Raw genomic sequence first — 12,791 nt, forward strand, 5'->3', positions numbered from 1 at the left:
TAATATCATATCGAGAATTCGATACAGAAATCTAAAACTGCATACACAGTGAATATGAAGCGTGTTACTAACTAATTCCACGTGAAGTACGCTCATCTTATTTATTTTTTTTTATTTAGTGTTCTGTCTGACGACAGGTCCATATGAACAGGATCCTTCCATCCTTTTCTCGGACTGGGACCTGTTCATATACGTTCTTGGCAGATGATCCAGAAGTGGTTTGCCATTGCCTTCTTCTGTGTGTGAATGGAGTAATTGTTGGGATGCCACGGAGAAACCGGGGAAGCCCCCGGAGGAAAACTCCGTGTTGCCCAGACCACGGCCTTGCCCAACACAAGTTATAAATTCGGGCACCGCCGGGAATCGAACCCGAGACCCCAGGATTACAAGATCAGCGTTCTAACAGCTAGACACGCTCATCTTACTTTTGAAAATTTCTCCATGAAATTTAGGCTACTTGAAATTACAGAAAGTGAAAATGTTCATGCATTGAGGGACACCTGACTTCCCGGGTAAAACACTTGTTACAGGATTCAAAATCACACTCCTCTGAATCAGAGACCTCGAACAGAAAACACATCAGCAGGGCATTGTGCATAGTATTGCATATAGTTCTCTTTGATCTACTGTAATGCGGGGAAATCATGCGAAATGAAGACTACAAATTCACCAGACAGTTGTATCAAACCTCGCTAATTTAGCATGCAGAAACACTTGATTGAAGTAATCTCTTGTTTACCAGGCGTAAAGGGTTTGAGCCTCTTCCTGCCAACAGAGACAAGCAAACCGGAACTCACTGTCTCATAGGTCACACTGCAAGTCGCTGGTGTTTTTTTTTTATGTTTCCGTGTGCCATTTCCACGATAATGGGACATCGCGTACACGTGTACAGGATACGAAAGAACGGATTTTTGTTAAACCTTGTACTAGCATTCTACATTAGACGCCAAGCAAATTAATTAATTATGGTCAGTGTCTGGCTAATATGGCCCCTACTGAAACCCAGACGTACGACAGAATAGTCCACCTCGCTCCTTCCTTATGAACAATTCATAACACCCCAACCTTCGACCTTCACCTCCGTCAGACTGGCTTTACATAAGGTCGCTGCCTACCGCCCTAAGCGTCTCGGTGATTCTGTACTGTATCGAGGGACAGACGCTGAAGAACGCTGCTGTTGTGTGCGTGAATCGCTTTTAATTTCGCAAGAGCGAAACATCTGATGTAGCATTTGCGATGCGCTTGACCTGGTCGCCTCTAGTGATGCCGTTTCATCCCTACTCCATTGCTTTTTTAACACCTTCATCCCAAAGGAGACTCGCGACGTTCTTCTCCGAAAATGATCAGAGGGGTTTAGCAGAATTTAAACGCGCAATCCTGACTAACTGACAATCCGTTGTCTGGATCTAGTGGTTTTTTCAAAAAGACATAAATGTTAATGCGTAGTTGAAATGTCGTTTGTCACTCCACACGTTTCATCTCCGACACTATCCGTTAAATTTCTATGAAACCTCTTATTTCGGGAGTCAGGGTTCTATTCCAATTTAGAACAAGTGCAATTGTGTATGTAAAAGTCAAGTAAAACCGACTCCAGATTCAGATTAGTTCATTTTTTTTAACACTTTGAGAACATCTGTCAGATTTGATGATACATCGCACAAATTGTTATTAACATATATTTTAATTTTGCTATTTAATATCAATAAATACGTGCAGTAACTCAGATAACTGATAGACAGTCATTTAACAATTTCAGAATTACAGACAGTGTCTCAATAGTCCCTCAGGCCTACCGTTATTCCAAAATTTCCCCATCCTGCCTCAGAATAAAACTGTTCACTCATACGGATTATTTCCTGGAAGAACATTGTTCTCGTTCCCTTTTAAAATGACGTTTCTGAACGATTTTATCCCGCTTCTCTGTTACTAACTGAAATCCAATGCCGAAAGTTCATGGATTGACCTGCTGTCCGTTCATTTGTGTAACGCGATCTGAACTTCAATTATTTAAAACTTAGCAATGCAACACAACAGCATAATTATTACAGAGGATGAATTCGCCCCGCATTACACAGGATACTTGTTGTACTCGGTTGTCAAAGAGCTCGTATTCCGCGATTAAAACCACCTGTAAAAGATCTGTCAGAGATTTTTCATGTTCAATCTAATTAATTACTAATTAAGAAAGAATATGATGATGTAATGGACGCGTCCTGAGATGCTAATATTTCTACCAATAAATCTACAAGGCATCAAAACCTAGAAAATCATCATCGTTACCGCCGTGAAAACCTCAAATCTCACAAGTAATTAAGAAGTTTACAATTTAATATCATAACTGAAACGTCGGATAATACGATGATTGAAGATCACTGTCTTCAGGGATGTTGCGCAATGTAGTATGGTAGAAGTTTAACGACGTTTCAGACGTATTTGCTGCCTCCGTCATCAAGGAGAAGATGGAGGTAGCAAGCATCTGTTAAAACGTCGGTAGAATTCTACCAGACTACACGGCGCAACATCCCAGATGACAGCGATCTTCTTACTCGGCGCCGTAAGAACCTGAAATCTCACCTTTATTGGGTCTAGTTTAACGCGAAAGGAATATACCACTGCTGAGCTGCAGTACGCACTCTCTCTGCTAATACTCGATTGGTGATCGGAAGCTCCAGATAATCGAATAAGCTTAAGCAGACACTGCTAGTCTCTCGGATAGCTTGAATCAAGTTCATTAAGTAACGGGCTACACCGTACAAAGCTGAACCTGCATGGGTAATCAGATTTCAGCCTCTTCTCAGTGGAGCAAATGACAATCCATACAATTACTGTTCAGCCACTATACACATCAGACTCTGGGACCAGGTAGAGTCCGGCCTCAGAGGCAGACGGGTAGGGACCTACCAATAACGTGAGCGGTAAATTATGGTGGGCAGACAGAAATGAGTAACAAAATTAAAACCTAACAAACATACGAGGCGCGTCCACAAAGTAAGTTTCCCACTCGTCCCACAGCTAGCAAACCTTATATTGCGCGAAGCGACTGTGCGTACGTGATAGAGCAATGACGTAGCATGGCGCATGCACTAACGGTACTTCCCGCGTTCTCACAGTAGCATCGTTGCAGCTGTTGAAGATGGAGGTTCTTATTCCAGCTCCCGCCGACTGTGAAGTGCGGTCAGTGATAACGCTAGGCCGCACACGGCTCGACGGACAGCAAGTCTCCTGCAGGAGTTCAGCTGGGAGGTGTTTAATCATTCACCCTACAGCCCGGACCTCGCTCCCAGTGATTTCCATATTTTCCTACACCTCAAGAAATTCCTGTCCGGTCAGCGTCAGCGTTTTGAGAATGACAGAGAGGCGGAGATGGTTGTCACACAGTGGTTCCAATCCCAGGCGGCAGACTTCTACGACACAGGTATTCAAAAGTTGGTCCCACGGTATGACAAATGTCTCAATTCCGATGACGAATATGTTGAAAAATAGCTGGACACTTGCTGTATCTGTTGCAATAAATATTTCCATGAAATTGTGTTTTGTTTCTGTAAACGGCCCCAGGGAAACTTACTTTGTGGACGAGCCTCGTATTTTGAAAAAGGCATTATTTTATATTTTTCAAGTGAAATTAATTTGTTATAAATAAAAATCCATCACTGCAGAGAAAGTCACGCAGTCATAAAACCTTTTTCTCTTTTTTTTCTATTCTAATTAAATATGAGCCACTTAAGGAATATTTTATATGGGCCTGACAGCTATTGATCTTATCGAGTTCGGTAATTTAAATAAAATATCAATATCTTGATTTATACGATTGGTCGTTGGGGACAGGCATATCGGAAGACTGAACTACAACTAAATTCCTATTATTATCTGTGACCTAAATGCGTTTTCAGCCATAAGAAAGTCTCCTTTCGTTTATGGAAATATAACTCCTTGAATCAAACAGAAAGCAATAATTATGTTTTAATTTGAACTGCTAATCCTATTTCAGCCTAGTAAGTCCGTGATTAAACAGACACATAAACACAAAAGGTAAAAAGAACTACTCTATTTATCATTGGAATCAACGTGACAGAAAGATCACATGGACCAGCAATGTAGAGGGACGATCGACTCTTAACTGCCTTTTTTTTTTTTGTAGTGTTCTGTCTGACGACAGGTCCATATGAACAGGATCCTTCCATCCTTTTCTCGGACTGGGACCTGTTCATATACGTTCTTGGCAGATGATCCAGAAGTGGTTTGCCATTGCCTTCTTCTGTGTGTGAATGGAGTAATTGTTGGGATGCCACGGAGAAACCGGGGAAGAAGCCCCCGGAGGAAAACTCCGTGTTGCCTAGACCACGGCCTTGCCCAACACAAGTTATAAATTCGGGCACCGCCGGGAATCGAACCCGAGACCCCAGGATTACAAGGCCAGCGTTCTAACCGCTAGACCACCGTATTGAAAGGAAATGTGTAGCTACGTTTATAAGCCGCGTAATGTGAATCGCAGTTACTTGTGCACGAGAAAAGTCATTTAAAATTTGATTTTCTTTTGCGAGCGTGTTTTTTTCTTTTTTACCGATGTTCCTCTTCCCTGAAGACGGAGAAAACACGCATCTCGCGCAGTTTCCCTCTATCGCCTACCGTCTGTGCCCAGGTAGAGAGGAATATCGGGGCTAGATGCTGCCGACAGTTCGCCCGCCACGTCTGATAACTAAGAGAGTCAATCTCATGTCCCGGCGTCCACTCCTAGTAGAAAGAAGGCGAGGTCAGTTCTTGTCTAAACAGCGACTGGCGGAAATTTCTCTCAAGACCCTCAAAACGGCCAGAATATGTGAAGATTCCGAAGTACAGGATACGAGCGGGACACTCCTGACTAGTGTCCTCTATCGACAACATTGGAATTAATTCCAGAGGCGTTAATTGTTTAACATTACCACACGAAAATCTGTCAAAAATGTGAGATGTACATATGTTCCATGTCGTTTATATTCTATATTCAAATACCGGCCTATTTAAATATTTTTAAGTTCCGAGTTCTTGCGTTATGATGCTGCTCCAGCTGAACAAGTTATAGGGCCGTAGCGTCACATGAGATAGAAAGGTAACAATGAATAGCGAATGGATTGTTCTAATGATTAGGAAGTCAATTGTTTCGGTTTATTTTTTGGTATAATTTCATCATTTACCCAGACAGAGACAGCGATTTTATTATTAAATTATGTAACGAAGCTGTTTCAACTACAAAGACTACACGGTGTCGAAAAAGACAGAAAAGCGATCACTAATTCTGAGTATTTGGAACGATACTGCCTTGGTATACTTCAAGGTGGGTTTACTATTAATGCATAGAGAGATTAAAGTTTTATTTTTATGTTATTTAACACCGCTGTTTCAGTTCTAGAAATATTATATTGTCGAATGAGATTGCAAGGTTGTCATGAAGGGTAAGGATTTGAATCGTGGCTTTTACAATGGGCTACAGTCACAGCATTTACCTGTGTGTGCCTATCTGAAGTTCAAAATAGTGCGCCGTTATTGAAGGTCTCCTACCTTTAATCTTCCTGTTCTTCGCCTCCACATTGAGCAACGCGATGAGGATGACACTGACACCCGCTGCGCCGACGAACAGAAGCACGACCTGACTCGGAGTCTCAAAGCGGGTCATGGCGATGACACAGCTGGTGGGTGTCCCTTAGGGCTTAACTGCAGACCACCAGGTACCTGTCCAGTTTCCTCACTGCCTGCCTGCAGACACACAGGAATGCGTCTTCGTCCTGGCACTCACTTCACTCACTGACGTCACCAGACGTCAGTCCTGTTCTTGCTACCCAACAGATCTACTGAATGTGGTATTGAACTCAAAACCAGAGGGCCACAGTCCCTCCTCCACGGACTCTGCTCAAGGACTCGCCCGCCCTCAAACGCCAACCTGTAACGAAAAAAGGCGTCGTCGCTCATTGCATTTCCCACCTGACAATTAAAGGGAGGCGTATCTGCCTCCAGGGAAATTTTACTTATTACACGTTAAAAGTATTATTCATTTGTGTAAAGACTGCGTGACGAATTAATGTACAAAACAGCTCGCGGGTCATCACATGCTTAAAAATTGTGATAAAACCCAAAATTTCGGAGACATTTTTTCCATCATGACGACTTCGATTCTGATGATGGAGACAGAGTAGATTTTCGAAACGTCGATTTTTAACTCAGATTTGACGTTGCTGACCTAAATCTTAGTGGAGGGAGCTAGTAACAAATTTTGCAGTTCAGTAGTTCCAGACAAACAGACAAGACCTCTGAATGATGATTTAATTATAAGCACATTTGAGCATAAATAACGCCTACATAGATTCATTAAACATTATTTCTGTTTCAGATTCTTTTCTCGTGGCGATGAAAATGTCGATATCGGTCTTCTGGGCTGTGGACTTGCAGGTAGATACCGACGTTTCCTACATCTTCGCTTTTCGTTTTCACGGTTTTCCAGATTAATCCAGTGCTTGGTTTCAAACTAAGAAGGACTTTTCATGACAAACATTACACGCTAGAACAAAACTCTGGGCCTTTCGTGTGACTGCACTCTGACATTCTCTTCAGCCACTGGAGCGGGCTGTCAAACAATTTATGCTGGACTGGCCCTAACTACAGGACGTCTGTTATTCCTGTCGAGCCCAACGTAAACAACCGGGTTGTTTGCTCACGTTTATTGGTAACATTCTCATATGGTTACTCCCCGGGGAAAATCACGTACCGAGGAAAAACTTAGACGTTTGTACAGTAAAATCTTCAATTTCATGCGTGTGTGTCCGAGTGTACAAGACTGGAAATTAGTGCAACAAAAGTGTAAATTCAAGGAGATTGGTTTTCATTTGTGTATTATAGACCACAAACATTTCCGGTAAATAAAGGTGTTTATTTAATCCAGATTCCGTTTTAGACGGCTTTTACTACAGCAAATAACAAGAAAGCAACAGCTCTCATTCTTTCCATTCCTATAATTCTCTCCTCTAATTCAGTCGGTAGCTAACTCGATCTCGTTTCCATTCCTGAGTCTTATGAGAGTACCCGGGATTGCGCCAGTTTCTGTCCGTATCGTATAAACTCCCGAACAAAACTTCCTGCAATATCGATTTTCGCCTCATTAATCATTACAGAGCTCGATAATTTTTATCTGTTCTTATCGCTGCCGCTTAAAACTACGAGCAACAACGTCTTTCAGTTATCATTAGGCCTATACCTTTTCTCTAACATTAACATAAATCTGTGATTTTAACACTTCAAAGTCCAGTAGTAACTTTATATACCACGTGCTTTATATCAAATAACTGCATTTTCCCCACAGATTGCAATTATGGGTTTCGTATGATTCTCGTAATAAACAACAACTGCTTCCTCAAACAGCATTAAGCAGTTGATCTTTGTAATGGCGAAGTACTATTTTCTTCCCGGTACAAAATAAATTCTGAAATATTACTTAGACAAGCTTCGGCTTCAAAAAGCCAAGTAAGGTCTATTTATAGACGTCATCCTGTCGAATTTAGTAGACTAATTTTAAATTTTAAATTAAACCTGTATGTACTTTATACCGGTATATGTGTGTATACATAGGGACTACCTATGCATGTACGATGAGAAGGGTCCTTCCTGAGAAGCTAACAGTCTCTCATCAGTCATAAAATTCCCCGCCTCTTCCGGAAACCGATGGTTCATTAAGCGGATCCACCTTTAGATTTTAAAAATTTTGAGTTAAATACCTTAACTCTACGTTCATATGAAATTGAAAAATATTATTTTAATACTGCGCCCATCTCACAGCCCTAAAGGCGAGGCCAGTCACATGAATCAGTACGGAAAAGACACACGTCTACATAATAATATAAGATGCATGTAGAATATGATAACACACACCAGTAAGTACGTACAATTACACATGACACGACCTTCCCACAGGTTCACAGAGAACTAAAATTCATTTTTCACAACGCTTACTTGGATTTATTTAAGGGCGCTGTGAGTAGCTCTGTCTATATAACGTCGAATGCTATTAAGATTAATGACAATTAAAATACAAAGAGCATGGAAGGAAGCTGTCATTGCCTAAAGTACTGCCCAGTAATTTCCGTATGAGATTGAGAGGAAAATGACTAAAAAATCTCAGGATAGCAGGTGTGTGGACCGAGATCTGAAAGCGGGATCTCCGAAATAAATAAAGAACACGAATGAAAGAAACAAAAGAGAAATGTTACGTAAGTAAACTTAAGTAACAAAATGTTATAAAACACACACGCAAAAAGTACAATATGTCGACTGTAATACTACTAAATCAAATATTCTGGTTCTTCTATAATTTGGTGATAACAAAATATACAACTGTATTTTGAATATTGTAGCTTTCTACTTCGTAACTGTGTTATAATTATGTGTGTCACAAATGCAAACAATAACTGCAGAAAATTCTGTAAGTACACCTATAGACTCAGTTAAAGAAATGCATGGAAAGTGTAGACTTAACTTTCGACATCATTTGTACAGTAGGCATCCTTGATTATTGTCGCTTAATTAAGGGCAGAGACATACTCGGCTTTCTAAAAAAAAAATACATAATTTTTGAAAAATAAGTTAATAAATTTATGTCTTCGTCTACTGGCGTAAAAGTAATTTCTCGTTATGGAATATTGTGATACATTGTAAAAGAAATATTTCAGCATTCAAATGATCTTCCCGTTTCGGATCTTTTTACAGATTCTTATAGTTGCATATATTATATTAAACTTCGTATTGTTGATAGCAGGTTGTATGAGTACATACCTCTTCGAAATAAGAAATTTTCTGATGTAATTAACATAACTCCATTCACAGACCCACCGATAAAGACACGCAATGAAACATCATAAAAATCACTTGTGATATTATTTCAGAGTCGGTGTAAAGAAATAGCGGCTGAAACTGCCACATGTTCGTTCGACAAGAAGACGAGCGCAACTGTTGACATTTCGTTACTTTCGTCCAGCCTTATTCCCGCTGAAAACCAGCGCATGCGTAATTGTGTCTTTGCCATTTGCACAGCGCACTGTTATAGAATGCATTAATTAAACTACTCTTAAAGACATCTTCACGTTTAAAAGTACGATGTTGTCTGTTATATATTACAAGAGCTGTTATTTATGAGATTTCAAGTTTTCAAGGCGGCGAGTATGAAGACGGGCCCTGATGATAGAGGCAGCAAGCATATCTGAAACGTCGGTAAACTTCTACGAAAACCCACGGCGCAACATTTCAGAAGACAGTCATCTTTATCTCTTACTTTAGTCGATAGTTTCGTCAATATCGAAAATAAAACAATCTATATTCGTTTTTTACAATCGAATGGTAAATGTAAAAAATATATCAAATATTCTTACGTCTTGTCTGGCTTCATACGTAAATCAGTGGCCAATCCCATTATAGAAAAGAGTTCATGCTGAGATGAAATATTATTAGATCCCTGCTACAATCACACCACACTGTTAAGATATTTGAATAATACTTCCAATAACAACAATATAAATAAGACACCATATCCATCTATATGATTTTATATTCTAGAATAAAGTGAAACATTTGTTACCATGAATGTTTGTATGTGTAATATGTGTCTGTGTAACACATGTACATACCATATGAGAATTCCATTTTGTGAGTCACTGATAAGATAGTCACCACCACATTTCTTTCTTTCTTACTCTAAACTTAGAAAACTGCATCCACACAGTTAGGATACTTTCGGTTGATGTCGCCACTGTGTTGAACTTCATTCTGATTGACGTCTCGGAAATCGAATAAGTCAATAATCGATAGTATGTTCGATAAGTTCCACGGAATATTGTATATCGAATTTACTCTACGTTTCACATCTGTGACCATAATATATGTTCAACAGTGAAAGATATACTGCGCCTGAACGAAGAGGTGTTACATAATACTGCACCAAGTACTGAGGTTATTCGGTATCTAACTAGATAACTTAGGAAACCCCAAGTTCATCACCGAATTAACCAAAGCTCTCCACTGGTCCCTGCCCTGGGCCACCAAATTCAATTGCCTTCAACTCCTAATTCCCATAGATTATGCTTGATATTATCCTCCCATCCACCTCTAGGTCTCCCCTGCGGTCTCTTCCTTTCAGGTTTCCCGGCCAATACCCAGTGCTCACCTCTTGACCCATTCATGTGCCCACATACCCAGACCACCTCATTCTTCTTGACTTAATTGCTCATCATTATGCAGGTTTCTCCGTATCCCATCCTCTTCTCTCCTAGGCCAAAATATCCTCCTTATTACCCTATTCTGAAACAACTTCAGTCTATGTTCCTCCCTGTGAATAAGAGACCATGTTTCACATCCATACGAAACAACAGACGAGTTATTCAGTATCAGTCATCCATAAACACAAGACAATATTCAAATAAATGGGTAAAGAAAGGGAACTCTCAGTTAAACCTGTAACTGGCTACAGTGAAAGTGCATGAGGTGCTAATATGATTGTTTATGGGTCAAAAGCCATCCTGTTACATGCCAATGTTGGCACTTAGTGGAGAGGAGGTGTAGCTCCTACTCATTTTTGACCTCAACACTAGAAGGGGGTGTGTTGTCAGCAGCATGCTTTACCCCCAGGAAAGGACCCCAGTACTCATTGGATGGGCCCCAGAGGCAGTATGGATGAAGAGGCTGGAAGATAATCCTCTACCTCTGTCAGGGATTGAGCCCCGATAGCCCAGCCCATAGCTAGTCACTATACTGACTCAGCCATGCTGGCTCACATTTATGGGGTAGTGGTTTATATAATGGAAAAAAGAGCAACTTAACATTCATGAAACTCAGACACCACTGATAGTATTCTATAAGGTCTTCAGGAATTTGTTACAGGTAAAAATATTCAGTTCATAGACTGGCACCAGTATGTCACAATTTTGATCTATTTTTATCAGTACACTATATCCTATTTCTTAATAAATTTTGTCCTCCTTCTTAACTGTATTTATTTGGAATCACAACCACTTATGATATGTGTCAGTGAGATTATTTTCTAATGTAAACCACCCTAATTTGTATTTCCTTCATCCTACTTGCTGTCATAACTTGCAGTACAATATCCTAACAGTATGTTGGTGTAAGATTAATGTAAATTTCCTGGTTATTATCCATTGTCACCTCATCCCCTACAAGCCACTTTTCAGTAACATGGAAACTTCTTTCAATACCTCATTAACCATGCAGGTTACAACATTGACAATAACATAACCTAGCTTCATTGACCACAAATCTTTGTGGAAAAGCAAAATTTTAAAACTGGCTAATGACATTGAGTGAACTTCTTCCACAAAGTGTACCTTCAAACATCCCCATAATATATTGGCACTTTAATTTGTTAATGGTTCCTATAATTTGTGCAGTATTTACTTGATTGACTCAGTCATGCAGAATGGCTCAAAGCCATGTAAAGTTTAGAAATATAACTGATATGCATGGGTTTAGATGAATAAAAGTTTTTACCCCTAGGCCTGATATAGGAAAGAGGGGAATTACACATCTTCTGGTTTTACATGAAAAATATTTTAAGACATTTTTGGTATTCCTTTATATAAATCTGATGTTGGCTAAAAAAAATATTTCCCCTTTAATATCGGTGGCAAGTTCATGGCCTGGGTATTGCGGTTGGAGTTGGTCACTTACAGACCCAAAGTCTCAAGATCCTTACTTTATGAGTTAGTGAATCCGGAATAATATGAAAATACTATTCATTTTGCAGCTTACCTGCAAAACTAATAACAGAATCTGCATTAGGCAAAATTTTGAAGTATAAAATCAATTTGGTTCAACATGTTGATAGAATGCAAAGAACTAAACTTGCCAGACTATTAAAAATGTATAAAAAATGTGGATTCAGAAACCAAAGATTACATTTAAACAGGATGATTGTGGCCAGATCTGTTGAACAAGTAGCCTAACTTTTTGACTGCTGGATGATGATGATGATGATGATTTTATTGAACTTGTTAGAATAGAATAGAATTTATTTAAATTCCATACATCCTTCATAGGCCTAAGTCAAGGATGTAGAACAGGTCGTAGCACAAATACAATACTTGTTTCTATTACAGATATAAATTACACAGTTATTACAGTAATTTAAGTCAATTACAGTATTAGTGCAAAAATAATTATACAAGAAAGCATGGCGTGGAATACAAAGGTTATATTGCCTTGAGGCAGTGATCCCCAACGCGGTGCCCGCGGGCGCCCCGCCAAGGCTTTTTTGGGTGCCCGCGTTGATACGGAAAGAGGTTATACTGAATAATGAAGGCCGTTCAACCATGAACATTATAAAATCAAAGCACAGATCTATACTTACTAATGTCCATCTTGACGATTGTTTGCGAGCAGCAACATCATCCTACACTCACAACTTTGAAAAACTGGCCGATGAAATGCAGTGCCAAACATCGCACTTGAGTAATAATAATTGTACTTATAAAAGTACGTATTTTTGATCGCGTGGTTTCTTGTATCATTAAACGTCGTGTTGTTTTGCGTATTATTTGGTGTCCAAATCTTATTTGTCCAGAGAAAAGAAAATTTGGCTTTGTTAATTGGTTGGTGCCCGCCACGATTGTATAAACTCTCAAATGTGCCCGTAGGCACAAAGAGGTTGGGCACCACTGCCTTGAGGTTTCACTTTTAAATTTGCCGCTTGCATGAATCGATTATCAACGAGTAATATTTCCCTTCTGCAACTCTTACAAATTGTGACATCTCGTGGCGTGTTG

General features: G+C 39.7%; 1 protein-coding gene across 2 annotated transcripts in view; it reads right to left on the reverse strand.

Moving 5' to 3' along the window:
• LOC110838100 (uncharacterized) overlaps positions 1-12,668 on the reverse strand; it is a 64,797-nt gene extending 52,129 nt beyond the window's left edge. The window contains exons 1-2 of one of the 2 annotated variants that reach the window (XM_087355223.1): positions 12,377-12,668; positions 5,536-5,914 (exon numbers count right to left, since the gene is read on the reverse strand). In XM_087355223.1, coding sequence (XP_087211349.1) covers positions 5,536-5,650 — 115 coding nt within the window. In that variant the 5' untranslated portion in view covers positions 5,651-5,914; positions 12,377-12,668. Of the gene's footprint in view, positions 1-5,535; positions 5,915-9,641; positions 9,718-12,376 lie in introns of those variants that run through there. The other variant, XM_022080963.2, reaches the window with a different exon arrangement.
• Between the last annotated feature and the right edge of the window lie 123 nt (positions 12,669-12,791).

Source organism: Zootermopsis nevadensis, unplaced genomic scaffold, assembly GCF_977971745.1.
Source record: "Zootermopsis nevadensis isolate Lab colony 2312 unplaced genomic scaffold, Znev_1.0 Znev_ptg000024l, whole genome shotgun sequence".
NCBI classification, from domain to species: domain Eukaryota; kingdom Metazoa; phylum Arthropoda; class Insecta; order Blattodea; family Termopsidae; genus Zootermopsis; species Zootermopsis nevadensis.